The sequence below is a fragment of the Oscarella lobularis genome, chromosome 8 (genome assembly GCF_947507565.1).
Source record: "Oscarella lobularis chromosome 8, ooOscLobu1.1, whole genome shotgun sequence".
Lineage (NCBI taxonomy): Eukaryota > Metazoa > Porifera > Homoscleromorpha > Homosclerophorida > Oscarellidae > Oscarella > Oscarella lobularis.
Window position 1 is genome coordinate 3,194,945 of NC_089182.1, and position 24,234 is coordinate 3,219,178.

The window sequence follows — 24,234 nt, forward strand, 5'->3', positions numbered from 1 at the left end:
ATGCATGCAACGCCGGTGATGACGTCATCGTTGTAGTGGAGTAGCGACTCGAGTCTGCGCAGTTGGTCGAACAGAGTTGGGCTGTCCTTTTCGCTCGCGATCGCTTGCCGTCCACATTCGCCATGCCAGCGTCGGCCGTCTTCGTTCTAGACCTCAAGGGCAAGGTGCGCTTTAGCGAGGGTCCTTTCGAGGACCTTCTATCCACGTGACCCTTTTCGATCTCACCGCCTCGCCCGTCCGTCCTAGGTGCTCATATCGCGCAACTATCGCGGCGACGTCGACATGAACGCAATCGACAAGTTCCTTCCGCTCGTTCTCGAAGCTGAAGAGGACGGCGCAATGTCGCCTATCGTCGTTACGGAACACGTAACGTTCGTCTACATCAAATACAACAATCTCTATCGTAAGAAACGTTCCGAAGTGTCCACTTGCTTTGTAACGTCGTTCATTAGTCGTATCCACGACGCGAAAGAACGCCAACGTGACTCTCATATTCGTCTTTCTTCACCGAGTCGTTCAAGTAAAAAAAAATTTCGAATATTTATTCTATTTTATTTATTGGTTTTTCTTAGGTCTTTCGCGAATACTTCAAGGAATTGGAGGAGGAGTCGATTCGCGACAATTTCGTTGTTATCTACGAACTTCTCGACGAACTGATGGACTTTGGCTATCCCCAGACAACCGAGAGCAAAATTCTTCAGGAATTCATCACGCAGGAGACGCACAAATTGGAGGCGGCGCCGCGTCCACCCGCCGCCGTCACGAACGCCGTCTCCTGGCGAGGCGAGAGCATTCGATATCGAAAGAACGAAGTCTTTCTTGACGTCGTGGAATCGGTCAATTTATTGGTAAGAAATGGAATCGTTATTTATTTATTTATTTATTTATTCATTGGTGCACTGTCTGATTAGGTCAGCGCCAAGGGAAACGTCTTGAGAAGCGAAATCGTTGGAGCCGTGAAAATGAAGGTGTTTCTGACCGGCATGCCGGAATTGAGGCTCGGCTTGAATGACAAGATTCTCTTTGAATCCCAAGGCCGTACGGCGTGGTCATTCTCTCGTTGTGAGAGATGGTCAAATTGATATCTGTCTCCTAGGCAACAAAACGAAAGCCGTTGAACTAGAAGACGTCAAGTTTCACCAGTGCGTTCGTCTGTCGCGATTCGAGAACGATCGCACGATTTCTTTCATACCTCCTGACGGGGAATTCGAGTTGATGTCCTACAGACTCAACACTCACGTAAGAGATGTCTCTCTCTCTCAGCCACGTGTTGTCTTGGAAGTATTTCCTTACGTCACAGGTCAAGCCTCTTATCTGGATTGAGTCCGTTATTGAGAGGCACTCGCACAGCCGAGTGGAATACATGATCAAGGTACGACGGGGCGTGGCCGCTTGGGAGCGTTTTTTTAATTTCTTTGTAAAGGCTAAGAGTCAGTTCAAGAGGCGGTCGACTGCTAACAATGTAGAAATCACCATTCCGGTTCCTAGCGACGCCGATTCGCCAAAATTCAAAGTCAGTCGTCCGAGAAAGAATCGGATATTTCTTTCATTGAAATTTTCTGCGATGTAGTCATCGACTGGCGTGTGTAAGTATGTCCCAGAAAAGGCGGCGGTCATCTGGACAATCAAGGCTTTTCCGGTAAGGCAAGAGCCCAAGTTTGATTTCCCTTGACTCTTTCCTTTAGGGAGGTAGAGAATTTCTTCTGAGGGCTCATTTTGGTCTTCCCAGCGTAGATTCAGGTACGCGGCTCGATGGACTTGTTTCCTTTTCGTCTTACTTGATATTTCCGTCGCAGAGGACAGCGAGGGTCGTCCTCCTATCACAGTAAAATTTGAAATTCCGTACTTTACCGTCTCGGGCATTCAGGCAATGAAAATAATTAATTAATGAAATTTCTAAATGATCGCGCCCCTCAGGTTCGGTATTTGAAAATTATAGAAAAAAGTGGCTATCAGTCTCTGCCTTGGGTTCGCTACATCACGCAAAGCGGAGGCAAAAAAACGCATGTATCCTATCAAATTCACTTCTCACTCTTCCCTTTTTTAGATTATCAGCTGAGAACGACATGAGTGTGTGCGTCGCGGCAATCGTGATTGGAGTTATACGACATTGTCTATATTCGTTGTTTGTGCGTAGTTTGCTATTACTTCCAATCAATCGACCGACCGACCATCCTTCCTACTACTCATTCTTCCGTGCTGAATGGATTTCATATGCAGTCCTGCTCGAATTGTTTTTTTTGAATAAAATTTCTATGGGGCACTACGTCACAAAAAAAAGTGAACTCTACTACAAGTAAGTTGGGGTCTCTTTGTTTTTGTTTTTTTTTCTATTTCGTCCAGCTGACTTTCTGTATGTCGAAGTGCTCCGTCAACGAATCGAGATGCACGTTGAATTCCTATTCGTTTCGCGCGTTTCTCCAAGCGAAAAAGCGCCGAGCGAGTCTCTCTTACCTGCACTCTTTCCTTATGACTCTTTTCCGCCTTCTTGAGAGCCCGTTCGGCGAGCTAGAACACTTCCCTTATCCCTTTATCCCCCCAAAGCGTCTGTTTTTTTCCTTACGCGTTTCTCCTGTACCCGATCGAAAGCCTTTTGAGCCGGCGTTCGCGTGTCCCGAGGCTTCGATGCCGGCTTTGTGGTTCTGGAGGCCGCTTCTTCAGCCTCTTGGGCGATTTCCTCGCGTTTACGCTTCGATTTCTTTTTCTTTCTGTAGAATTATTTATCATCCAGCTGGTATCTATCTATTCAAGGCAATTACTTCTGTATCCCGCCGGCTGCGACTCCTTTTAGCTTTAGGGAACCTTTCTGTACCGTTTCGTATGCGTCAGCCATTTTTGGCTGCCTGGCGTGCGCTAGGATTCGAAAGCATGGCTGCAAGTCAACTTTTTGCGCCGTACAGAGCCCTTGGCTTCGTTTCGAGTCACGTCCCCGCTGTCTTGCACAGCGCTGGAGCGGATAGTTTTATCACCACAGCAATTGGACGCACTTTTCACTACTACAACGTAATTCGGTCGATTTATCCAATATTTTCCCTCATTTTGCATTTAGTGTGCGAAATTAAACCTCACTTTCGTTGGTATTGGCAGTGAAGACGCGCATTTTTTGATACTACGGGTTCACTTTTTAGGAATTCCGCAATTTGAACCAATTAGCTGCCTAGCAAGTCAAGGTATGCTTCTCTTCACTGCATCGGGCTTGGATATCAAACTGTGGAAAAGGGCCAAAGAGGTGCAGCCCTAAAAAATGACTTTGCGTCTCTGCCAGATATTTTTTGATTTATAGATCAGAGTCTTTCGTGGCCATCGAAAAAATATTCACAGTCTACTTCCATTTGGCGAACATTTAATATCAGTAGATGACGATAATGAAGTCAAAATTTGGAATTCAAAATCAACGGGTAGGGAGAAAATCATCTCTATATGTTTTTCTTTAGAAGAGAAATTCTTTCTAGAACTGTATTCTGAAATGGAATTCGACGCGTCAAACTTTCGCATAACGACCGTCATGCATTCCAGCACCTACCTAAACAAAATTCTTTTCGGCTCTGGACAGGGATCGATGCAGTTGTGGAACGTAAAGACAAAGTACGTTAGAGAAACGAAATAGAAAATAAAGTCCTTCCTATAAAAAATCGCTTCAGTCAACTCATCTATTCCTTCGAAGGATGGGCCAGTTCCGTTCTCGTCATTGCGCAGGTGAGAAAACCGGAAAATTCAAAGCTTCGACTATCTGAGTCTCACAGGCGCCGGCTGTCGACGTCGTCGCCGTCGGACTCCAAAACGGCAACGTCGTCGTGCACAATCTAAAATTCGACGCAACGTTGATGAAATTCCAACAGGATTGGGGTCCCGTAACGCAGATCAGTTTTCGAACAGGCACGAGAGGAAGATTCAGATTCTTATTTATTTATTTATTTATGACGTAGATCATATTCCCGTTATGGCGTCGGCTGGCACGGCCGGTCACGTGGCTCTGTGGGATCTCGAGAAAAAGCGTCTGTTGTCGACTATGTATGATTGTCACGACGGATCTGTTAGTAGTCTTCACTTTCTGCCCTCGCAACCGTTACTTGTCTCAACAGGACAGGACAATTCCATAAACGTGAGTTTCTCTCTCTATGAGATACGGTGTAGTTATTTGGACTTTTATTTAGGTGTGGATTTTTGATATGTCTGACGGCGGTGGACGGTTGCTGCGGTCGCGTAAAGGTCATAGTGCGCCGCCTATTGGATGCCAGTTCTATGGATCTAGCGGCCAATTAATTCTCACTACAGGTTTGGCTGTAGACTATTATTACACAGACATTATTTACGCAGTGTCTCTTTGTTAGGATTGGATAGAGCGTTTCGAGTCACTTGCACGGTGAAAGACGAATTTAACACGGAGCTTTCGCAAGGTAAAGATAGGAGACTTGTGCATACACATCAGTCGCATATAGGAAATATTTTTTAAGGGTCTGTCATCAAAAAAGCCAAGTTGAAAGGCGTCAAAGCCGAGGAGCTCAAACTTTCTCCGATCACCGCTTTCTCTGCTGGTGCGATTAGACGTGCAGTTCTTCTAGATTAATATATTTTTTTCTAGAGGAGGCGAGGGAACGAGATTGGGACAACGTAGCCACTTGCCATCGCGGTTCGCGCGTCGTTCGAACGTGGAACTATCAAAATAAGTGCATCGGAAAACACAAGTTGGATGCGCGTAGCGTTCCCGCTACAGCCAAAGCAGAAGTTCGTTGATTATACGAGACGATGAGGTCGAGTAGTTGTTCGTTTTTTCTAGTGCGTCGTCGTTAGTCACTGTGGAAATTTTGTTCTCATTGGCTACTCTTCTGGACACGTGGAAACGTTTAATATTCAGTCAGGATTGCCTCGGGGATCCTTCGGTTCGTCGAAAGGTAAAGCCATAGATATTTAGCTAGTTACGGAAGTGATGCGGAACAGCAGCGCATGATGGGCCCGTTCGAGGCGTTGCCATTAACGCCGTCGATCGTGACGTCATTACCGGGTCGGCAGATCGAACAGTAAAGGTCAGCTTTGAATGAATCGCTTACAGCAGAAAGAAATTATCTTACGTACAGTTTTGGGAGTTTCGGAGTAAGAGATTGACTGAAACGTTGGCTATGGGAGCTCCTGTATCTAGGATGTTATTCCACATAGAAAGGCAAGTACAGAAGACTCTCTTTATGAAAGCATCTAGGTTTTTTTCTCGCAGTTCTATGCTCGCCGTTGCCCTAGACGATTTCCGTGTTCACGTAATCGACTCCGACATCAGACGAACGATACGAACGTTTAGTGGACATGAGAACGAAATCCTCGACATGGTCAGCGCGATTCGAATCTAAGATTTTTTCTGCGACGTTTTCTCTGCTCTAAGACGTTTAGTCCTGACTCGAGATGGCTTATCACTTCGTCTATGGACTCGAGCGTTCGCACGTGGGACTTGCCGTCGGCTCGACTCATTGACTATTTCATCGTCGAGTCGCCGGCAACCGGCATCAGCTTGTCTCCTACAGGCGACTTTCTCGCTACGATTCACGCTGACGATTTGGGCATTTATCTATGGTATAGTAGAATTTATTATATGGAGAAATGACGACGCGTTTTTAGGTCGAATAAGACGCTATACTCTCAAGTTTCACTGCGTCCCCTACCCGTTGATTATCAGCCAAGAGTCGTTGATCTTCCGACTACGACTAGTGACGATAATCAAAGTCAGATAATAAATAGCTATTTTCTTAGCGCTAATAGCATCTAGGCGCAGGTTTAGGCGAGTCTGTGGCGCACGCGGCGGACGTCAAGGACGAAGTGGACGCAGACGACGACGAAGAATCGGACGCGGAGCAGTTAGCGGATTATTTGGTGACTCTTTCGCGGCTACCGAATTCTCGATGGAAAAATCTGGTTCATTTGGACACGATAAAAGTAACGCGACATCGAAGTCTAAAGGCGATTTGGTTCACGGTTGCTTTAGGAGAGAAATAAGCCGAAGGAGCCGCCTAAAGCACCGGAGGCCGCGCCGTTTTTCTTACCCACTGTGCCTGGATTGGGCTTCAAGTTTGCCACGGAAGACAAAGACAAGGCTGAAGACTTGAAGCAGGATCAGGTGCGTAACACGCGTCACACACACAAAAGGTAGACCTCGACGGGGAATTTTTAGTCCAAACTAATTCGAATGGCTAAACTTCGACCGAAATCCGATTTCCAACAGTGCTTAGAAACGTGTTCGTCTCGCGGAACATGTACGAAGTTTTAGATGAGAAAGCGTCTGAAAATTAATCCTTTGGTTGTGTTCTCCAGTCGATTCGTTGATAGAGATGCTTATCGCGATGGGATCGTCGGCAATCGCCGTCGAGCTCCATTGCCTCGGCCCCGACGGCGGCGGAAGTCGGGATCAGTTGATGCAGATGATGGATTTCTTTGCAGAGCAACTTGAAACTGGAAAGAACTTCGAAATGCTTCAGTCTATCTTGCACGTCTTCCTCAAGGTACGACTCGTTTGTTCAAAGGACTCTAGAGAATTCTCTTTGTCTTTTTCTAGGTGCATGGGGACTCTATTGCCTCTGATGAGCAGTTGAGTGGTCGCGCCGAAGAACTGCTGCGAATTCATAAGGAAACTTGGACGCGCGTTCAGGATCTCTTAAATCGATCCTCGTGTCTCGTTAACTATTTCAAGAGTGCAACGCTTTCGTAGAGGATAGAACCGAATTAATACACGCCACTTTAGGACCGTGAGTTTTTTGTTCGATGCTTTATTTTACAGACAAGCCACGACGCGGACGGAAAAAAATCACAGCAACAGCGGTCGCATCACACAAAGGCAAGAAGTCTGAATCGCGTTTTTCTTGACCTATTATTCGCAATTGGGTGGTGGGTTCCAAATGCTGGGCGATACGATTCCCGCGCGGATGTCGTAAAACGAATTGGTCACCGACGTTTCAATTGCCTCCGGACCCCGCGTGACGATGACTTCGCGGACGGGGATGCAGCTCGGATAGGTGAACGAACCAAGCCAAGTGAAAGCTGCGCGTATAAAATTGAAAGAAAATTTTTAGGTCGGGGGAAATACTTACGAGACGGTCCAACCCGATCTGAAAATTCGACGGCTGTGATGAGACACTCGCCTCCGCCAATCGTGTACTCTCCCTCAAACGTGGCATCGGGAGGAATTTCGTACGGTTGCCAGGGGAAAAATGGCTCGGTTCTCTGCAAAAGTAAGTGGGGTACATACATTTATATGCACGTAGAGTTGCACAGCTCACGTACGCGGCATCGTCCTGTAACGAGATCGGTGACGTAGAATGCGTTTTCGTTGTAGAGCATCAGAATGTCCTGAAAACTAGACAGAAAAGAGTCGATACGCGCACTCCCCGTTTTTTGATTAAGTTAGTGCAATTTAAATTTTAAGGGGGAGTAGGAGTAGGCAGCTTTGGTGCGTGATTTGGACAGCTAGGTACCCCAAAGATGCAGTGCACTCGCTTTCGTATCCGCAATACTTACGTTCTGTTGGACAAATTAGCGTCGAGCTCGTCGACGATTCGCTTGCGACGATTAGTGTAGTCGTACGAGATATTGAAACGGTTATGCACGCCTTTGCCGTGATCGTAGGCCGACGCTCTGCCCTCCCATAGAGGAGGGGTTTGGCACGGCTCGGGCTGCTGAGCGTAGATAACCGATACAAAGAACAGAACAACGAGAACGGCGAGTCTCATCTCGTTTTGTTGTTGTGTTGCTCCCACGTGAGAATGTATCACGAGTGACGCGAGTTCCACTCGCCACGTGTGCCGAGCGATCCAATGAGAACCCGTTACTTCTCACTAGACAGAAATTGATTTTTGGATTTATTCAGATGAAAAGAGAACGAACGAACGAAAAAAACAAAAGATTCAAAAAACGAGCAGCTGAAGAGTCAAAGACGAAACTATTCGCAATTGGGCGGCGGATTCCAAATGCTTGGATTTGCAATTCCTGCCGTGATGTCGTAGAACGACTGCGTCAGCGACGTTTCAATTGCCTCCGGTCCTCGCGTGACAACGACTTCGCGGATGGGAATGCAGCCCGGATAGGTAAACGACCCAAGCCACGACAAAGCTGTGGGAAAATAATAATGGTAAATGATGGGCTAATGTTTTTATTTGGTAGGCGTACGAGTCGTTCCAACGCGGTCCGAAAACTCGACAGCAGTGATGAGACACTCGCCTCCGCCGATCGTGAACTCTCCTTCGAACGTGGCATCGGACGGAACTTCGTACGGTATCCATGGAAACGGCGGAGTGGTGGTTTTCTACAAGAGGTGAGCATATATAAGAGTATAGTAGCGTTTCTACGTGCGCATGCAGCCTTACGTTGCAGCGTCCTGTGACACGATCAATGGTATAGAACTCGTTTTGGTTGTAGAGAAACAGGTACTCGTGAAAACTACATAGATTACAGGAAGGGGGCACATAAGAGAGTGTAGTCGAGATCTGGCTATAGGATCTACTAATAGTCTGCAGATTGGTTCCCAAACCCCACTTAATTTGCAGCTAAAAAACCGTTCTTACCTTCTTCCCGGCAAGTTAGCGTCGATTTCGTCGACGATTCTCCTGCGACGATTGGGTCCGTCGTACGAGATGTTGAAACGGTTATGCACGCCTTTGCCGTGATCGTAGGCCGACGCTCTGCCCTCCCATAGAGGAGGGGTTTGGCACGGCTCGGGTTGCTGAGCGTAGATAACCGATGCAAAGAACAGAACAACGAGAACAGCGAGCTTCATCTCGTTTTGTTGTTGTGTTTCTCCCACGTGAGAATGCACAGTATCACGAGTTCGACTCGCCACGTGTGCTGAGCGATCCAATGAGAACCCAGGCTGCAAAGGTAAAGCTAAAAGTTCTCACTAGACAGAAATTGATTTCTGGAGACAGAAATTGATTTCTGGAGAGTTTATTCAGAACGAACAAAAAACCGTAAGATTCAAAAACGAGCAGCTGAAGAGTCAAAGACTACTCGCAATTCGGGGGCGGATTCCAAATGCTTGGGTCTTTAATTCCTGCCGTGATGTTAGAGAACGACTGCGTCAGCGACGTTTCAATTGCCTCCGGTCCTCGCGTGAAAACGACTTCGCGGATGGGAATGCAGCCCGGATAGGTAAACGACCCAAGCCACGTCAACGCTGCGCTAAATTAAATAATAAAGGACGGGCTAATGGTTTTCATTTGGTAGGCGTACGACTCGTTCCAACGCGGTCCGAAAATTCGACAGCAGTGATGAGACACTCGCCTCCGCCGATTGTGTACTCTCATTCGAACGTGGCATCGGACGGAACTTCGTACGGTTGCCAGGGAAACGGCGGAGTGGTGGTTTTCTGCAAGAGGTGAGCATATATAAGAGTATAGTAGCGTTTCTACGTGCGCAGCATTACGTTGCAGCGTCCGGTGACGCGATCAATGGTATAGAACTCGTTTTGGTTGTAGAGAAACAGGTACTCATGGAAACTACATGAATTATAGAAGGTACAGTACATAAGAGAGTGTAGCTAGCTGCAGCATTTGGCTATAGAATCTACTACTGTATTAGTTTGCAAATTAGTTTGCAGGTTAGTTTCATGCATACACATCATGCTATATACAGTAGGAGAGATATTCACAGCCCGCATTACGCACTAACAACTGGGTCTTACTGTACCTTCTTCCCGGCAAGTTAGCGTCGATTTCGTCGACGATTCTCCTACGACGATTGGGTCCGTCGTACGAGATGTTGAAAAGGTTATGGACGCCTTTGCCGTTATCGTAGGCCGACGCTCTCTTCCTTCCCATAGAGGAGGGGTTTGACCAGGGATACTAGACAATATTATCTATATTATCTAGTATCCCTGGTTTGACACGGCTCGGGTTGCTGAGCGTACATAACCGACGCGAAACACAGAACAAGAAGGAGAGCGATCTTCATTGTTGTTGGCGCTGTCGTTGTACTCCCTCCTCGTACACGTGAGAAGCCATCACGAGTTTTTGCGCTCACATGATTGTAACGACCCAATTGGAATTACACGTGGGCGTATTATTGCTAGTTAATTTCATTTTATTGATTAAATAGCACCCCTGTTTCACTTATTAATTTAAACCGTTTGTCTGTTTTTCAGGAAAATTTGTGTGTATATCGAAAACGTCTCACTGCGGGCTCACTTCTGCTGTTTTTGCCTTCCGTTTCCTCATTCTGTTTCTTCTCTTCTTCTTCTTCTTCACCGGACACCTGATCTGGACTTGCTTTATCGTCATCTTCACGATTATCATCACCGTCATCGTCATCACTCTGCTCTCCAGGTTTTGTACAAAGATCCTTCTCTTCTGATTTCTCACATGAAACGTTCGACGACGACGAATGCGGGACTTCAACGGAGGTACGCTTCACACCCCCACCTCTCAGAAAATGACGCAGACGATAGTAATCCAAAAATGTTTTCGCTACATTGTGTCCCAGCTGAAAATCTAGCCACAAGCATTTTTCTCCCTGTCTCTATTACTGTATCAGCTTACATCCTTCTTCTGTATAAGGAGACGGTGACGAAGGCACTTGTCCTGTTGTGTAGCTAAAAAAGGACACCTCCAGTGTGTAGCAGTTTGTCTGTGAATCAAGACAGCCACCCAGACACCTTGAAAATATCAATACAGAAGATTAAATAATTTGTTTAGGACTACCACCTTCTGCCTGTGCCTGCCTTGACTGCATCTCTATTGAAGGAGGTATTAGCCTAATGTAAAAAATACAATTGCTATTGTACATGCCTCAAAATTCTAGTGCTTAGTTACCATGGAGAAATCGGGTGCGTTTGAGCAAAGAAGTTTGGGAAATACTGAATGGCGATCAAACCGTTCCGTATCATCATAGACATTTCCATACATGAAGCCTGGTAAGTGTCATTACTGTTATTCAAAATACGCGGTACGGTTATACCATTCATTAGAGTGGAATGAGCGTGTATGTCAATATAGAAATCAAGGTCTGTGTCCTGCATGAAGGTAAGAATTAGCGTGCCTATATTAGTCAGTGGAAGTGGCAATCCTAACTGGATCTGTATCATATTCAAGTACGAGTGATTTCGTTGCCTGCAACGTGGGATGGGCCCATGGTGAAGGATCGTGCCAGTGCCGATTCAAATCAAAGCCCATGAGCGAGCACCTGCAAAGGAAAGAAGTAAACATAAATATTTTTTAATAAGAAAATTTCTTGCCTATAGTTTCCTAAGAAGACTCCATCAGGATTCAGCATGGGAACTAGGAGTGGCCAAATTAATCATCTTAATTACGAAGTTCTGGTGAGTGTACCAATTTTGAAAACCATATTGTCTCGTAGAACAAGAGCCGCAGGATCGGAGCTCACGAGAAAATCAATGAATCCTAAGGAAAGAAAGAGCTACAATACACTTAACTCCTTTATTTCTTTTTCTTACCTTGGCAGACGTACGATGAGGGCGTTTCTCCTGGATGAACCCTCGCCGTTATAAACACCATTCTTTTCTTTTCTTTTGAGGCCAAATAGCGCGGCGAAGAAATGGTAATAATGTCCATTCTCCGCTGTTGCTACACATACGAATACAGGCTACGTTCTGAGCGGTCTGTGTGGGCTACGTACAACGCTAAGACAGAGCATCTCTCTCTTGAAATAGTCAAGTCCTCGCGCTTCAATGTCATCAAGGTATTCCACTAGTCTACTATACGTGTACGGGTATGAATAAGCAAACTAAAAAATATTGTACCACAGAAGTAAAATCCCAATTATAGTTTAGTTACCTCGTAAGTATCATCTTCGCGGTCGAATGCAAACGCAAAAGACATGACGTAGTTTTTATGGTGCTCAGGGGAACGATAGTAAAAGACCGTCTTTGCAGGAATTCTTTGCCTTTAGACACAAATTGCATATTGAGCACCTACTAGATAGGAAACCCCCTACCATTGAGGTCGACTTGTTGATTTCACGAGCGGACTCATTCCCTCGCGATAGAGACTTTTTGTTTTGCTAAAATTCACCACGTGAAATATGATGCGTTGCTCCGATTTGACGTTGCGCACGCTGAAGTGAAACCACACCCGAAATCTGATATTTCCCCGCCCCCCACGAGAAAATCAAATATTATGCGCTTGCGCACGAGTGATACGACCTTGGATTGCACGTGTCAGGCCGAATAAACAGATCGTATTCAAAGTCGTTTATGTAGTCTACTCTGCCCAGGTTGCCTAACAACGTTTCGTGCAATTTTCCTAGCTAGTGACGAATTTTGGAGGCTCACCGCCTTCGAAGCAGGCGTCGAAGACGAGGTGACCCTTTTCGGGGGGCCCCGGCGCCACTTTCAAGTTGCTGACGTTCCCGACAAACGGATCGACTAGCGGCGATCGGCTGCTTTCCTTTCGCTCGCCGTCTTCGCCTTCTCCACAGCGATTTACGTCCGTCGCCATTGCCAACGGAAATTAGCGCACGGTAAGTCCAAAAAAACGCGGCAGTTCCTGGGGAGAACTACTGTATTTTTATTGTTTTCTTATAAAGTGTCGACCGACAGTTTTAGTCTTCTTCTGTTTTTCCAGGACGGTCATGGAGAGAAGAGCGCGCTGTTGCAGCGCCTTCAGCTCCTCCTGCTTTCGTTCCAATTGAAGTAGAAGATCTTTCTTCGAATTTCCATTCCCACCGCCACGCGAGGAGACTTTTTTATCTTTATCCGAATCAGACTTTGCTGCTTCAAGCTCACCTTGAGGTACTTTCACCTTCATTGCTCCTGTATTTCCCTCTGGTTGTTCTACTTCCTTTTCCTTTGCCGGTTTTACTGACCCTTTCCCTGTAGTTGACCTTTGTTCTGTAGTCGGACTTTTCTCGGTATTCTGTCCCTCGGGTATGACCTTTCGTTCTACAACTATCTGCTTAGATTGCTTCTCCTTATTTTCCACTACGATACGAGTTGGTTGATTTGTTGTCTTTTCAACAGGCTTTTCTGATTCGTCCATGACAACAGTCCTGAATCCCGATCTGTTGATTTTTCTTTTTCTGGGCGGAACGGACTTCGTTTTTTCCAACTCGGCTCTCAACTCTTTTTCTCGCAGCTCCAGCTCCTGCAAAGACCGATTCCCCTCTTCGCTTGAAGCTACACCTACGTCCTCTTTCGCCACGACTTTTTCTTTCATTTCTCTACTTTTCGACTCCCCATCCAAATCTTCACCGTCCTCGACCATCAATTCAATTGTATCATCTGCGCCTCCAACACTAAACTGCCTCTGATTTTTGCCGGAATCTTTCTGCTTAATGTCTTTCTTTTCCTCTTCCTCTTCTGCTTTCTCAGTCTCAGACTCATATGACTCATTGGCTATCAGAGCCAACAAGCGTCTTTCCGATATCCGCTTCAACTGCTGCACGCACAACTCCTGAAACTCGTCATCCGGCAAATCCTGCAAGAAAATTTCTCAAAATTCAAGTACGAACCTTCTCCTCAATTGTTGTTGTTACCTTGACAACTTTCGGTTTTAGTCTATTGATATCGGATTCAGATAAAACGTTGAAAATCTGCTCCATCAATTCTTCGCGATCGAAAACGTGATTCGATAGCGACTGGAGTCTCGTTTCGGGCGCGGAAACGGTGGCTTGGGGCTGCTGCGAGTCGGATTCGCTCCGCTGCGCTTCGCTCTCCACCGAATCGGCTCTCCGTCGCTTGTGATGCTTCTTCTTCTTGTGATGACGATGGCGCTCGTGACGCTTACGCTTTCCTTTGCGATCCAACTTGCTCGTGCTATCCGCTTCCATGTTGAGAGCCCGTATTGCGACAAGAATGGCAGACGCAATGGAAGTCGATTCCGCCGTCGAACCTGTTGCCAGCGGCCCGCAACCGCCTCCCGAGCAGGTACGAGACTTGCATGGGGAGTATCGCTCTAAAAAATCGCCGATTGAACGTCCACTCTTCTTAGGCGGACGCTCCGCGACCCGCCGAAGGCGAACGGCGGCGAGAGCGCAGACGTCGCGGTTTCTCCGACGTCCCCATCGGCGGTGAGTGTAGAAACGAGCGCGCAAATCACTCGCACACGCACCGGGGCTCCCCGTCGGGGAACCACCTCATAATCGCTCTCGTATAACGTGTTTCTCCTGTGTTTCTTGTCGTATTTTGCATGTACAGCAGCAGCGCGACACGACGTGGCGCCTCGGGGGGGTGACGACCAAGGCGGCGGCGAGAGACTCACTCGACATCAAAGAACGCTCCTCATAGTTTCGTACTAGCTCTACTAGGTAGTCATTACGTAGTCAGTCTCTAACGGCCTCAGCGCGCGTTCAAAGAGTGCATCTTCTCTCTCTTCTCCCGTTTCTCGTAGAGACTTGGTTTCTCCTTTCGCCACAAATGTGTTACCAATGAATAACGAGTTCTCTCTGTTCTATGCCTATTAATCGAATTTTCTATTTTTTATTATGGGTGTGGTCTAAATATAGAAGGTGTTCAGTCGTCCGAAGACGCGTGCCTCCTTCCGCCCTCGATTAGCAAATTGACCGAAGAACAAGAAATGGCCATAGGTCAAGCAAAGAAGTACTGCATGGAACAGTCTGTCGCCATGGTAACCAAAAAAGCGAAACGCCATCGTTGAATTTTTGGAGTTTGTTTTCTTTTCGTAGGTTCTAAAGAAACAGAGCACGTCCCAGGCTCAGAATGTGATTGCCTTGCAGGAGGCTTCGCAGAGACAGAGAGCCTTGATGCTCATGTGTCGGTGAGAAGAGGACGCGCACTAATCCTTTATCTCTTTCTTAGCGATTGCGTTTCTAGAATCTACGTCGGTAGCATCTACTACGAATTGAGAGACGACAACGTTCGGTCCGTTTTCGGCGCTTTCGGACCAATCAAAACGATCGATATGTCCTACGATGCGCAGACTCAGAAACACAAGGTCAGCGCAAAATTTTGTAAATACGTAAATTCATTTTTTATTTATTTATTTTAGGGTTACGCTTTTGTTGAGTACGAGACTCCTGAGGCGGCTCAGTTGGCTCTGGAGCAGATGAACGGCGTGATTGTCGGCGGTCGCAACGTGAAAGTGGGCCGTCCGAATAACGTGCCTCAAGCGGCGCCCATCATTCAGCAAATGCACCAAGAGGCGGAACGACACAATAGGGTATACGTGGGATCGATTCATCCCGACCTATCTGAGTCAGACATTAAAAGGTGCAAATTATTAATTAAAAGAATACATGTACTTACCCCCTATCTTTAGTGTGTTTGAAGCTTTTGGGCCCATCGTCTCGTGCCAGCTGTGTCCTGATACACTGAGACCGGATAAACATAGGTAGGGGATTAGAGCAAGGAAGGGTTTTTTACGCTCTTCTCTTTGTGTAGAGGCTATGGGTACATTGATTATCAAAACCCCCAGTCGAAAATCGACGCTATTCAATCCATGAATCTGTTTGAATTGGGAGGCCAATACCTGAGAGTGGGAAAGGTGAGAAAAAAATCGTTTGTACCTTTCTATGCTGTATTTCCGCGGTGGCGATCAGGCTCTGACTCCTCCCTTGCCCTTTCCCGGCACTCCGGGCGCAATGAACCCGTTCATGCCCATTGCACCGCCTTCGGCGCCGACTGCAATGCCAGCTGAAGCAGCGGCCGCCGCTGCCGCGATAACGGCGAAGATAGCGCAGACGGAGTTACAAGGCAAGGGGAAAATACTGCTTGTACTGTAACATTAATTTTTGATGCGTTTTTCTTCAGAACAATTAACCGGGGTTGTTGAGGAGAACGTTGTCGTTCCGGAGCCGCCGTCGTCGTCGTCGTCGTCGTCGCATAAACGATCTCCCAGACGCGGCGACAAGGAGCGGGACAGGGAGCGACGAAAGGGGTCGGCGACGTCGTCGAAGAAAGAAAACGATAAGGAGAAACATGCGGAAAGGAAAAAAGACGCGACGGCTGCCGCCGCCGCCGCCGCCGCCGCCGCCGCCGCTGCGCCTGTAGAAAAAGAAAAGCCCGCCGAAAATTTGAGTCTTCAGCACGAGGAGACGGGAATGGAGATCAAGGGATCGAATGCGAGGCTGATGCTCATGCAGAAGTTGTCCAGCAGAAAATCTGAAGTAGGGATAGTGCAGACTTTCCCTAATATGTTTTATTTCGATCTTTTCAGTCTCGTGTTCTTGTGTTGAAAAATATGGTGGGTGTCGAGGACGTCGACGACGATTTGGAGTCGGAAGTGACGGAAGAATGTTCGAAGTATGGCACAGTGAAGCGCGTGATCATCTATCAGGAGAAGCAAAGTCACGAGGACGACGCCGAGATTATCGTTAAAATATTCGTCGTTTTTTCTTCCCAGACAGGCAAGATTTTTTAATTATTATAAAGGGGGTTTTTTTGTTCTAAATATCACTGTTTCTTTTTAGAGGCGGAAGCGGCTATCAAATCTTTGGACGGTCGTTATTTTGGAGGGCGTATTGTGAAGGCGGAACTATACGATGAGACGAAGTTCAAAAATAACCAATTATCTGACTGATATGGGTGTTTTACAGAATGTTATGATTACGATCGCCGTAAGGAATGCTCGCTTCTTTGAAATTCGTTCTGCGGTGCTCTAGGTACGCTCGCACGGCAGTGAACCTCGTTGAAGTTGTTCGCCATGCTTCGACAAAGTCGCCCGACCTCCTACGATTGGCGAAAACGCCTCTATTCGGCCAATTCACCGCGATAAAGAAGCAGCACCCCGATTGCCTCCTTCTATTTCAAGTCGGCGACTTCTACGAGCTGTACGGCGACGACGCCGAGCTCGCCGGCGGACGCACGTCGCTTCGCGTGACCCAGAAGAGCGGCGTCCCCATGGCCGGCTTTCCTGTACGATCCCTCGACGATTGGACGAAAGTTCTCGTCGAAGAGGGATTCAAATTGGCTATATGCAATCAGACGCCGGACAAGTGCGGAAGAGAAACATTGTAAATGTAAATTTTTGTATTTTTTTTTCCTCCCACTGAATGAGGTCGCCGGCGACAAGTAAGTTGTTTCATCGGCGCGTTATTCGGCTCGTTACGCCGGGGACCGTCTTGGAGCCGGTGCATCCCGATGCGAATTATTTGATGGCTATTGCTACGGGCCCTGGGCAAAGTCTTGGCCTCGCTTGGATGGACATTTCCACTGGAGAATTCAAAGTACAGTAGGAAAGGGGGGCAATCAATATAGCACTCTTCACTCTTCAGTCATGTACGTAGATTGGATTGTCCTCTGTTGAGAGTCTGTCCGAGGATTTAGAGAGAATTAGGCCGACTGAGGTGAGTGACGCGTAACAATAACATTTATTTATTTATTTGGATTGTTTTGGTTTAGTTGCTGGTTCCTGTTGGATTTCTTGACCGTCTTTCTGACAGCATGGCTCGGTTTGGTAATCGCGGATTCAAGCAGAGAGCCAGTCAAATTTCAAATCAACTGCAAGAAATTTTCACAAATGAACTCGCGGACGATTATTGGAAAACGTCGCAGCTCAAAGTGTCGTCAGACCTAGAGGTCAGAGATTATTTATTGGAGATAAATGTCGTGCTTTAGTTAGGGTTTTTTTAGGCTAAAGCAGCGTCAGCACTGATCCAGTACGTCGAGTACACCCAGAAAAGCAGGGCACCCATTCTGAATGCACCGTCTCAGTTTTCAAGCCAAGAACACATGGCTATTGATCCCAATACAAGACGTGCTCTCGAACTAACAAGGCAATTCCGAAAGGACCACGTAAAAGAAGAATAAGTGAGTGACTATAGTTTTCAGGTCATGGACTGATGGGACTAAAAGAGGAAGCCTCTTGAATTGTATTGACAAAACGGTGACCGCTTCTGGCAAGAGACTGATACAAAGCCAACTTTGGTATCTCATATTTGTCACTATATCTATTGAGGTTTTTTCCTTTAGTTCTCCCTTGTTAAATGTTGCTCGAATCAATCGGTAGAGAACGCGTCTTTGGTATTATTATTATGATAGATCTAGTGCTGGTTTTTCTTTCTAGGAGGCTTGATGCTGTTAACTTTTTTCATTCTAATAAGCATCTGGCTCACAGCGTTCAATTGACGCTGAAAAAATTACCGGACGTTGAGCGACTTTTTCAGAAAATTTCTGTCAGCAATTCTTCAACGCTTGATCTGAATTCATTATTAAGCGCTATTCAGTTAGCAGGTTAGGCTTCAAATTTTAGCATTCAGATACCCAATCTCGATTAATCCTGCAGAGGAAATCAAGGTTTTAGTAATGCCAGTGGCGAAGGAGAAAGACGAAGAAAGACTATTAAATGGTATGGCAATGGTCGTTGCTTCTAGCGACGAAATTTTTGGGGGCTTCAGGTTTGGACGTGAGCCTTTCTCTGCGCACGGAACTTGAAAATTCTGTGCAAAATATAGGATCAGATGGCAACATAATGGAGGGTAAAATAAAATAAAAATTAAATTAAATTTCTCTTCGATGCTGGATCTATTAGGATACTCAAAAGAACTGGACGACTTGAGAGGCCAGTTGGCGTCCAATGAAGAAGCTGTTGAGTCCCTTTGCGCCAAATACAGGTTATTATTAATAGATGAACTTGTATTGAGTATAGGGCCTTTGCAGATCTTCCTGTGGCATAGCCCGACTTGCTATCGTTCCTAATAAGCATTTTTCTCGCGTCGTGGAAGTTCCTGCTAGTTCAGCATCTAAGTTTATTCAGAGTTTATCGAATGAGACAGGAATAGCTAGGTCAGTTGTAATGACTATTTTATAGAGAAAAAATTCATTGATTAGCCCTTTTCTAGAGTTGGTCAGACTACGGTCAAAGTTAGGTTCAGGTACGAAAATCGTTGATTTTTTGTATCGCGATTGTAAAGAAGCGAATTTAGCACTGCAAAGCTTCAAGAACTAAACGGAGAATACCAGCGGATCAGTGCTGCTATTTCGGATCATCAGAACCAGGTGTTTCAGTCGCTCTGTCAAAAGGTCAACCATCCCCAAAGATATATGCGTGGAAAGTTTTGAGAAAGGGGGTTAGGTGTCCGAGCATGCAGGGGATATAAAATCGCTGTCATCTACGCTAGCCAGGCTCGACATTGCGTCTTCTTTGGCCTTAGTAGCTCACGACAGGGTACAAAAAATCTTAACAGTCGTTCTTCTCCAGGCCTCTATAATGTCTTAGGGATACGTTCGACCTGTCATGTCTGATGGTATCGACTTTGAAGTTGAAGGTGGCTTTCATCCTGTAGTGGACGCTCTCCAGCCGGAAAATTTTATTGAAAACGACTGTGATTTGACTGCAAAAAGATTGTGGATCGTTACTGGGCCCAATATGGGAGGTAAAATAAACTATTTTCAGCACGAGGAAGCTTGGCATTTTTGACTCCTTAGGTAAGAGTACCTTCTTGCGACAGAACGCCTTAATTAGTCTAATGGCTCAGGTATCACTTAAAACGAAACTTGATGTCTCTTCACTTTGACTGTTTAGATGGGTTCGTTTGTGCCGGCTAGTTCAGCGAAGCTTGGCATTGTTGATAGGCTCTTCGCTCGAGTCGGTGCCAGTGATAATTTGGCCAAATATCAGTCGACGTTTATGACGGAAATGGTGGAAACGGCAACAATACTGACGCAGGCAACCAAACGTTCTCTTGTGGTTCTCGACGAAATTGGTAAGACGGCGCGCGGAGAACTGAGCACTCGATAGCAGGGATACGATTTCTAAAGGAAGGGGGACCTCAACGTTGGACGGACTGGCGATAGCGTGGTCTGTGCTCGAGCATTTGCATTCGGACACGAAATGCCGCACTCTCTCCGCAACGCATTTTACGCAGCTCGGAAGGCTGACGAGTAAACTAAGCAAATCGGCCTGCTATCAGGCAAAGGCACGTCGAACAGATGACGGCGTTCAGTTTACATTTAAAATAGAGGTTAGATTCTATTTTTAAATTGCAAAGGCACCTAGGCACACATGATTGTTTAGCCTGGGATTTGTTCTGAATCGTTTGGCATCGACGTGGCAAGGCTAGCCGGCGTTCCAGACAACGTTACAAAACGAGCCAAGGTAGATGAATTTCCCCGCTTTTTTTGTTGCCTAACAACGGTGGTGTCCATGTAAAGGAAATGCTGGAGCAAATGAGCTTAAAAGAGGAGAATCGTTAATACAATTAAAGGTTTCTTCTTATATCTTCGAGCATGTAGTCAGACTTTATCAGATTTCTCTAACCTCGGGCTACACTTTCAATTTGCAATTGTTCTTAGCCTTTCGATCTGTCTCTCTCTGTGCGACGGTGAGAGTGGAAGTCCAAGAAAAGACTGTCTGTAAGCGCGGAAGATAAGTACAGATTTAGACACTCGGAAATCTATGGGACAGTGATAAGTTTGTCTGTCAAAGTTCCTGCCACTAGCTGCTCCTTTACTTCGCGATATGCCTCGTTTCTCGAGTATTCTCGTTCCAGCGCCCGACAATGAAAGTCGGCTTGAGTATTTCAATCTTTCTCTGCCTATTGGGTAGGTGTTTTCCGTCCTTTCCCTTGAATTTATTTATCATGTGAATCTTTTTTCTTGAGGTTGTTCCATTTCGGCGGCGTCCCCCGTGTATAGCTATTTTGTCGGAGCGTGGAGTCAGTGCTCCATAACATGCGGCAGTGGCGGTGTTCAACGTCGAATTGTACTATGCTACGAGATTAATCCAATTAATCGAAGAGTCGACGACTCTCACTGCCATTCGCGGGGATTACCACGGCAACAAAAAAGTCGAATTTGCACCGCGGTCGCCTGCCCTACCACGACGACACCGTCCTATAAATATCGCGTGGGACAATGGGAACAATGTTCAGCGACTTGCGGTAGTGGCACTCAAAATCGATCAGTGTCATGCTTTGAGGCAGAAAGAAAAGTAAGCGACTCATACTGCAAGTCGGACAATCAGTTGCAAGAGCCAGCAAAAACTCGACGTTGCCAGACAACAGAATGCCCGACTTACGCATATCGACATGGACCGTGGCAACGATGTTCAGTGACGTGTGGTCAAGGAACTCAGATTCGAAATGTGACGTGTCATGAAACGAGCCCATCCGAAAGAATGGTGAGCAATCTCCACTGCCAAGCAGCGAGATTGAAACAACCGAATAGAAGTCGAACTTGCCGCGGGGCGGTGTGCCCTGTGTATGGCTATTTCATTGGGTCGTGGGGCCCATGCTCTGTCACGTGCGGAAATGGCGTTCAAAACCGAGACGTGTCTTGCTATGAGTTAAGTCCACGCCGTCGAAGAGTAAGTGACTCTTTCTGCGAGGCATTGGGATATCTGCGAGCAAGGGCAAGTCAACGGTGCGTGATGAATGCTTGTCCGGTGTACGAATACCGCGTGGGATCGTGGGGACGATGCTCAGGAATGTGCGGTAATGGCACTCGAAATCGTTCTGTGGCGTGCTCTGAGGTAATCCCGTTGCAAAGAACAGTCAGCAACGCTTACTGCCAATCAGCGGGATTGGAGCAACCAGATGCAAGTCAACGTTGCAGGATCGACTGTGCAGTATATAAATACCAGCCTGGGCCGTGGGAACCGTGCCCCGTGCAGTGTGGAAATGGAACTCAGCGACGACCTTTGACATGCTTTGAGACTAGTCCACTGCAACGAGAAGTAGACATTGCTCAGTGTCGGTCGGTGGGAGCCGAGCAGCCGGATGCGATTCGTGACTGCCGAACGGAGTGTGAATATCGGTACGTCATGTGGGATTATTGCAGGCAGTGTGAAAAGAACGAGCAGAACGAGTCGGTAGAATGCTGGCAAACAAGTCCGTCATCCAGAAAGCTCGACTCAAATTTATGTGCCAATTTTGGTACAAATCGTGCCGAAGTGAGAAAAATGGATCGTTGTCATTCTCAGTGTCTAGGTACAGGATACAGTAATAGCTACAATATTAGTACAATTTTGTTTTCTTTTAGAACGTGAACGGCTCAGCTCGGGCGCTTCCTCTTCCTTGCCACTCCGAAGTTCAGATCTGACCTACGTTGTGGGCGAGAAGGCCTCGATCATTGTGACGTACGAATTGCACTTGAAGTGTTCAATTGCCGCGAATCCGCCTGTGACTTCGTACAAGTGGAACGCTACTTTTGACGTTTACGATGTCGACTATTTACATCCTGGGCATCGATGGGGAGCCATTCGAATTTCGGAAGGAATGGGAGACACGTTGACGTTGAGAACCGAACGTCTTCTATACAGTGGCATATACAATTGCATCGCAGATAATGGCGTCAACATGGCAATAAGAAGTTCTGCAGTTAAAGTCTATGGTAAGCTTCAAGTCGAGCATTATATCCATCATTATGTGTTGCTATAGGAATGCAACGGTGCGTGCGTCCAAGTGTCACTAGAGTGTCTTTAACAGAAGCAGGGTTAACATTTGATTGCCCAACGTCGACTGATACTATGTTTCCGTGTGAAATCAGCTCATACGTTGTTGAGTACCGGAACGCAAAGAACGAAATGACGCAGCATGGCACTTCCCAGTTGCCAGCGTATTTGCTGAAAGATCTTGCTCCAAATGCGGGGTACACCGTCAGAGTCATGGCCAACTATGATCGACCGGTCTGCCAGAAAGGCGTGAGGTTCAGTGACTGGTCAACTTTCCGTACCCTAGCTGCGGATGAATGAACTTTTATCGGTACGTACTTAATTCATCTAAACAACTCATAATGACAATGTTTTTGCAGGTTCCGTGATATATAAGTCATGACTGTCGTGGTAGCGGTGTCTTAGTTTTTTTCTGTGTCGTTCAACTCCGGACGCCGGCATGGTGTGGTGTTTCTATGTGGTCAGCATGCGTTCACGGAAATGTATGTGATCTCAAGTCTCCGAGTTCCAACAAGGAAAAGCTTGGAAGGTGAGTATACATGTACGTAATACTCGTCTTGATCTCTTTCGTTTTGGGGCTTGACCTGCTGACCACTCCAGTATTTACGGACCCCTCCCTCTTCGTCAGTCCGGCCACGCGAGAATCAAATATGTCAAAACACTTGTTAGACGAGCACCTTCCAACAAAAACCTCTCGCCTGCGCCCTAACTTGTTCGCTCCGTCACTTGTTAAAGACTAACCCAGTCACTAGTGGCTATTATTTCCTTCTTCACGTGCGACACGAAAGGGACGATCAGATAAGTGCTAGCATTTATTGCAAACATAACATATGCACTGCAGATACTATTACGACTCTAATAGTTCTGTTCCTTTCATATCAGAGGCTGCAGGAAACTGCAATCGCTCCGTCAATTTCTCCTTGATCATCAGATAGCTGCACATTTTTTCCGGATCAATCAGAGCATCGTGGGGAAACTAAACGCCAGGTACAATTATATATAGTCAATGGCAATAATCCGCGAACAGGTTACCCGCTCTGTTACAGGTCCTTCTCGTCTCGTTATTTCCCTGAGCATGTAGTTGGTCCCCACCTAAAAGACAGACATAGAAAATCATTACTAGTGATGTTCACTCACTTGATGGTATATCCTTGTGTCGTAGATTCTCGCCAGTACTCCATCCACCCTCAGGAAAAAACGCAACAGGACAAAAAATCCGCTAGCCATGACCCTCTGAAACAGTCACAAGTAGAGACCGTGGACCAGAGTAAGTGCTTACCAATTTTACATTGAGTAGGGCTATTCCGTTGTCAGCTAGTTCGTCTTCAAATAGACAGACGTCTTCATAGAAGTGAATTTTCTCTGGCTCCTTTAGTTTTTCAATGTCAATTCGTTCGTCGGTTTGCAGTACCTATAATGCTGCACTCAGAAATATTTCTTTTTTTCTATAAAGGCCAGACAGAAATAGGCTGAGCATCAGGAAGATGATACAACGATCCCACGTATTGATTGGTATAGGTCCAATCAAATGGCTTGATGACGTTATTGATTCCCTCGCTCGATTCTCTGAAGAAAACGTAAACAAAGCAACTATATAACTACAGTCGAAAAAATACCTTGTCCTTTTCCACAGTTCTGCATCAGCTACCTTTAGTGTGTCCTCTCGATTGTTGACCATTTTTAGGGCGTCCATGGCAACGAAACGAACGCCGAAGCCGGCCTCGTGGCCGATTTGGAGAAGGTTATTTGCAAAAACCATTTCGGGTAAGGGCAATTCTATTTTCTGTTCAACTCTGTCGAAAGTGAGTCTCTCTTTTTTTATCACTTATCGATGCTCAATGTTTCTAACGTTTCTCTCTCTTTCGTATTTAGTATTGGACACTTTTGCGCTGCTACAGTCCATGGACCAAAAGAGAACGTCTGCTCGTTCTTGAGTGCGGCCATCATAGACGAGACGTAACAC

At 46.4% G+C, this 24,234-nt stretch overlaps 12 protein-coding genes across 24 annotated transcripts; 5 read left to right on the forward strand and 7 right to left on the reverse strand.

The window, feature by feature from the left end:
* Positions 1-64: 64 nt before the first annotated feature.
* On the forward strand, positions 65-2,263 carry LOC136190568 (AP-1 complex subunit mu-1-like). Its single transcript, XM_065978779.1, has 13 exons — positions 65-164; positions 247-403; positions 453-520; positions 573-848; positions 912-1,038; positions 1,097-1,239; positions 1,301-1,372; positions 1,424-1,513; positions 1,571-1,639; positions 1,686-1,740; positions 1,797-1,867; positions 1,918-1,993; positions 2,048-2,263. The coding sequence occupies exons 1-13, from the start codon at positions 123-125 to the stop codon at positions 2,068-2,070; spliced, it is 1,269 nt and encodes a 422-aa protein (XP_065834851.1). The 5' UTR covers positions 65-122; the 3' UTR covers positions 2,071-2,263.
* Positions 2,221-2,843, reverse strand: LOC136190572 (protein FAM32A-like). The gene is made up of 4 exons (XM_065978783.1): positions 2,760-2,843; positions 2,564-2,708; positions 2,455-2,508; positions 2,221-2,399 (listed from the first exon to the last, which is right to left on the reverse strand). The coding sequence occupies exons 1-4, from the start codon at positions 2,831-2,833 to the stop codon at positions 2,331-2,333; spliced, it is 342 nt and encodes a 113-aa protein (XP_065834855.1). The 5' UTR covers positions 2,834-2,843; the 3' UTR covers positions 2,221-2,330.
* On the forward strand, positions 2,844-7,004 carry LOC136190561 (WD repeat-containing protein 36-like). 5 transcript variants are annotated; one of them, XM_065978764.1, is made up of 24 exons: positions 2,844-3,003; positions 3,050-3,077; positions 3,129-3,229; positions 3,284-3,398; positions 3,453-3,585; positions 3,642-3,696; positions 3,744-3,876; positions 3,927-4,102; positions 4,155-4,275; positions 4,332-4,397; positions 4,455-4,535; positions 4,583-4,725; positions 4,778-4,892; positions 4,939-5,024; positions 5,076-5,158; positions 5,210-5,318; positions 5,372-5,559; positions 5,605-5,708; positions 5,753-5,919; positions 5,969-6,100; positions 6,155-6,236; positions 6,295-6,482; positions 6,536-6,671; positions 6,722-7,004. In XM_065978764.1, exons 1-24 carry the CDS (start codon positions 2,869-2,871, stop codon positions 6,727-6,729), a joined length of 2,685 nt encoding a protein of 894 aa, XP_065834836.1. In that variant the 5' UTR covers positions 2,844-2,868; the 3' UTR covers positions 6,730-7,004. The 5 variants fall into 5 exon arrangements, with proteins under 5 accessions (XP_065834836.1, XP_065834833.1, XP_065834835.1 ...); XM_065978761.1 differs by having other exon boundaries at positions 6,536-7,004; XM_065978763.1 differs by having other exon boundaries at positions 5,759-5,919; positions 6,536-7,004.
* LOC136190571 (mammalian ependymin-related protein 1-like) lies at positions 6,713-7,739 on the reverse strand. Its single transcript, XM_065978782.1, has 4 exons — positions 7,495-7,739; positions 7,261-7,333; positions 7,068-7,200; positions 6,713-7,017 (listed from the first exon to the last, which is right to left on the reverse strand). The coding sequence occupies exons 1-4, from the start codon at positions 7,704-7,706 to the stop codon at positions 6,848-6,850; spliced, it is 588 nt and encodes a 195-aa protein (XP_065834854.1). The 5' UTR covers positions 7,707-7,739; the 3' UTR covers positions 6,713-6,847.
* Positions 7,740-7,822: 83 nt separating this feature from the next.
* On the reverse strand, positions 7,823-8,791 carry LOC136190570 (mammalian ependymin-related protein 1-like). The gene is made up of 4 exons (XM_065978781.1): positions 8,538-8,791; positions 8,340-8,412; positions 8,143-8,278; positions 7,823-8,085 (listed from the first exon to the last, which is right to left on the reverse strand). Exons 1-4 carry the CDS (start codon positions 8,747-8,749, stop codon positions 7,916-7,918), a joined length of 591 nt encoding a protein of 196 aa, XP_065834853.1. The 5' UTR covers positions 8,750-8,791; the 3' UTR covers positions 7,823-7,915.
* Positions 8,792-8,900: 109 nt separating this feature from the next.
* Positions 8,901-9,939, reverse strand: LOC136190573 (mammalian ependymin-related protein 1-like). The gene is given in 4 exon segments (XM_065978784.1): positions 8,901-9,145; positions 9,202-9,337; positions 9,395-9,467; positions 9,658-9,939. Coding segments are annotated over 4 exon segments (510 nt in total). The 5' UTR covers positions 9,789-9,939; the 3' UTR covers positions 8,901-8,975.
* A 132-nt stretch (positions 9,940-10,071) lies between these two features.
* LOC136190566 (cytosolic carboxypeptidase 6-like) lies at positions 10,072-12,489 on the reverse strand. Its single transcript, XM_065978778.1, has 14 exons — positions 12,257-12,489; positions 12,128-12,203; positions 11,920-12,063; positions 11,760-11,868; positions 11,602-11,709; positions 11,420-11,549; positions 11,295-11,366; positions 11,201-11,243; positions 11,037-11,148; positions 10,924-10,978; positions 10,779-10,876; positions 10,671-10,720; positions 10,506-10,621; positions 10,072-10,457 (listed from the first exon to the last, which is right to left on the reverse strand). The coding sequence occupies exons 1-14, from the start codon at positions 12,420-12,422 to the stop codon at positions 10,108-10,110; spliced, it is 1,629 nt and encodes a 542-aa protein (XP_065834850.1). The 5' UTR covers positions 12,423-12,489; the 3' UTR covers positions 10,072-10,107.
* LOC136190569 (DNA ligase 1-like) lies at positions 12,452-13,752 on the reverse strand. Its single transcript, XM_065978780.1, has 2 exons — positions 13,459-13,752; positions 12,452-13,400 (listed from the first exon to the last, which is right to left on the reverse strand). The coding sequence occupies exons 1-2, from the start codon at positions 13,750-13,752 to the stop codon at positions 12,492-12,494; spliced, it is 1,203 nt and encodes a 400-aa protein (XP_065834852.1). The 3' UTR covers positions 12,452-12,491.
* Positions 13,736-16,522, forward strand: LOC136190565 (poly(U)-binding-splicing factor PUF60-like). 7 transcript variants are annotated; one of them, XM_065978777.1, is made up of 13 exons: positions 13,736-13,849; positions 13,914-14,229; positions 14,313-14,340; positions 14,428-14,549; positions 14,608-14,699; positions 14,756-14,876; positions 14,931-15,151; positions 15,201-15,272; positions 15,323-15,425; positions 15,481-15,634; positions 15,692-16,047; positions 16,098-16,287; positions 16,351-16,522. In XM_065978777.1, the coding sequence occupies exons 4-13, from the start codon at positions 14,499-14,501 to the stop codon at positions 16,458-16,460; spliced, it is 1,470 nt and encodes a 489-aa protein (XP_065834849.1). In that variant the 5' UTR covers positions 13,736-13,849; positions 13,914-14,229; positions 14,313-14,340; positions 14,428-14,498; the 3' UTR covers positions 16,461-16,522. The 7 variants fall into 7 exon arrangements, with proteins under 7 accessions (XP_065834849.1, XP_065834845.1, XP_065834847.1 ...); XM_065978773.1 differs by having other exon boundaries at positions 13,914-13,992; positions 14,120-14,229; positions 14,313-14,549; XM_065978775.1 differs by having other exon boundaries at positions 13,914-13,992; positions 14,123-14,229; positions 14,313-14,549.
* On the forward strand, positions 16,505-20,260 carry LOC136190563 (DNA mismatch repair protein MutS-like). Of its 3 annotated transcripts, none has more exons than XM_065978767.1 (21): positions 16,505-16,875; positions 16,938-17,106; positions 17,167-17,226; positions 17,282-17,458; positions 17,513-17,655; positions 17,711-17,884; positions 17,946-18,112; positions 18,165-18,227; positions 18,277-18,357; positions 18,411-18,492; positions 18,539-18,664; positions 18,721-18,753; positions 18,805-18,901; positions 18,954-19,046; positions 19,098-19,254; positions 19,307-19,356; positions 19,404-19,584; positions 19,640-19,842; positions 19,896-19,976; positions 20,033-20,085; positions 20,174-20,260. In XM_065978767.1, the coding sequence occupies exons 1-20, from the start codon at positions 16,505-16,507 to the stop codon at positions 20,072-20,074; spliced, it is 2,550 nt and encodes an 849-aa protein (XP_065834839.1). In that variant the 3' UTR covers positions 20,075-20,085; positions 20,174-20,260. The 3 variants fall into 3 exon arrangements, with proteins under 3 accessions (XP_065834839.1, XP_065834840.1, XP_065834838.1); XM_065978768.1 differs by lacking the exon at positions 20,174-20,260 and having other exon boundaries at positions 17,711-17,806; positions 17,852-17,884; positions 20,033-20,163; XM_065978766.1 differs by lacking the exon at positions 20,174-20,260 and having other exon boundaries at positions 20,033-20,163.
* A 27-nt stretch (positions 20,261-20,287) lies between these two features.
* LOC136190564 (A disintegrin and metalloproteinase with thrombospondin motifs 9-like) lies at positions 20,288-22,744 on the forward strand. Its single transcript, XM_065978770.1, has 5 exons — positions 20,288-20,422; positions 20,482-21,807; positions 21,860-22,210; positions 22,258-22,581; positions 22,631-22,744. Exons 1-4 carry the CDS (start codon positions 20,380-20,382, stop codon positions 22,569-22,571), a joined length of 2,034 nt encoding a protein of 677 aa, XP_065834842.1. The 5' UTR covers positions 20,288-20,379; the 3' UTR covers positions 22,572-22,581; positions 22,631-22,744.
* A 326-nt stretch (positions 22,745-23,070) lies between these two features.
* On the reverse strand, positions 23,071-24,232 carry LOC136190093 (TIP41-like protein). The gene is made up of 7 exons (XM_065978167.1): positions 24,121-24,232; positions 23,888-24,064; positions 23,732-23,837; positions 23,551-23,682; positions 23,409-23,504; positions 23,304-23,363; positions 23,071-23,247 (listed from the first exon to the last, which is right to left on the reverse strand). The coding sequence occupies exons 1-7, from the start codon at positions 24,216-24,218 to the stop codon at positions 23,119-23,121; spliced, it is 798 nt and encodes a 265-aa protein (XP_065834239.1). The 5' UTR covers positions 24,219-24,232; the 3' UTR covers positions 23,071-23,118.
* Between the last annotated feature and the right edge of the window lie 2 nt (positions 24,233-24,234).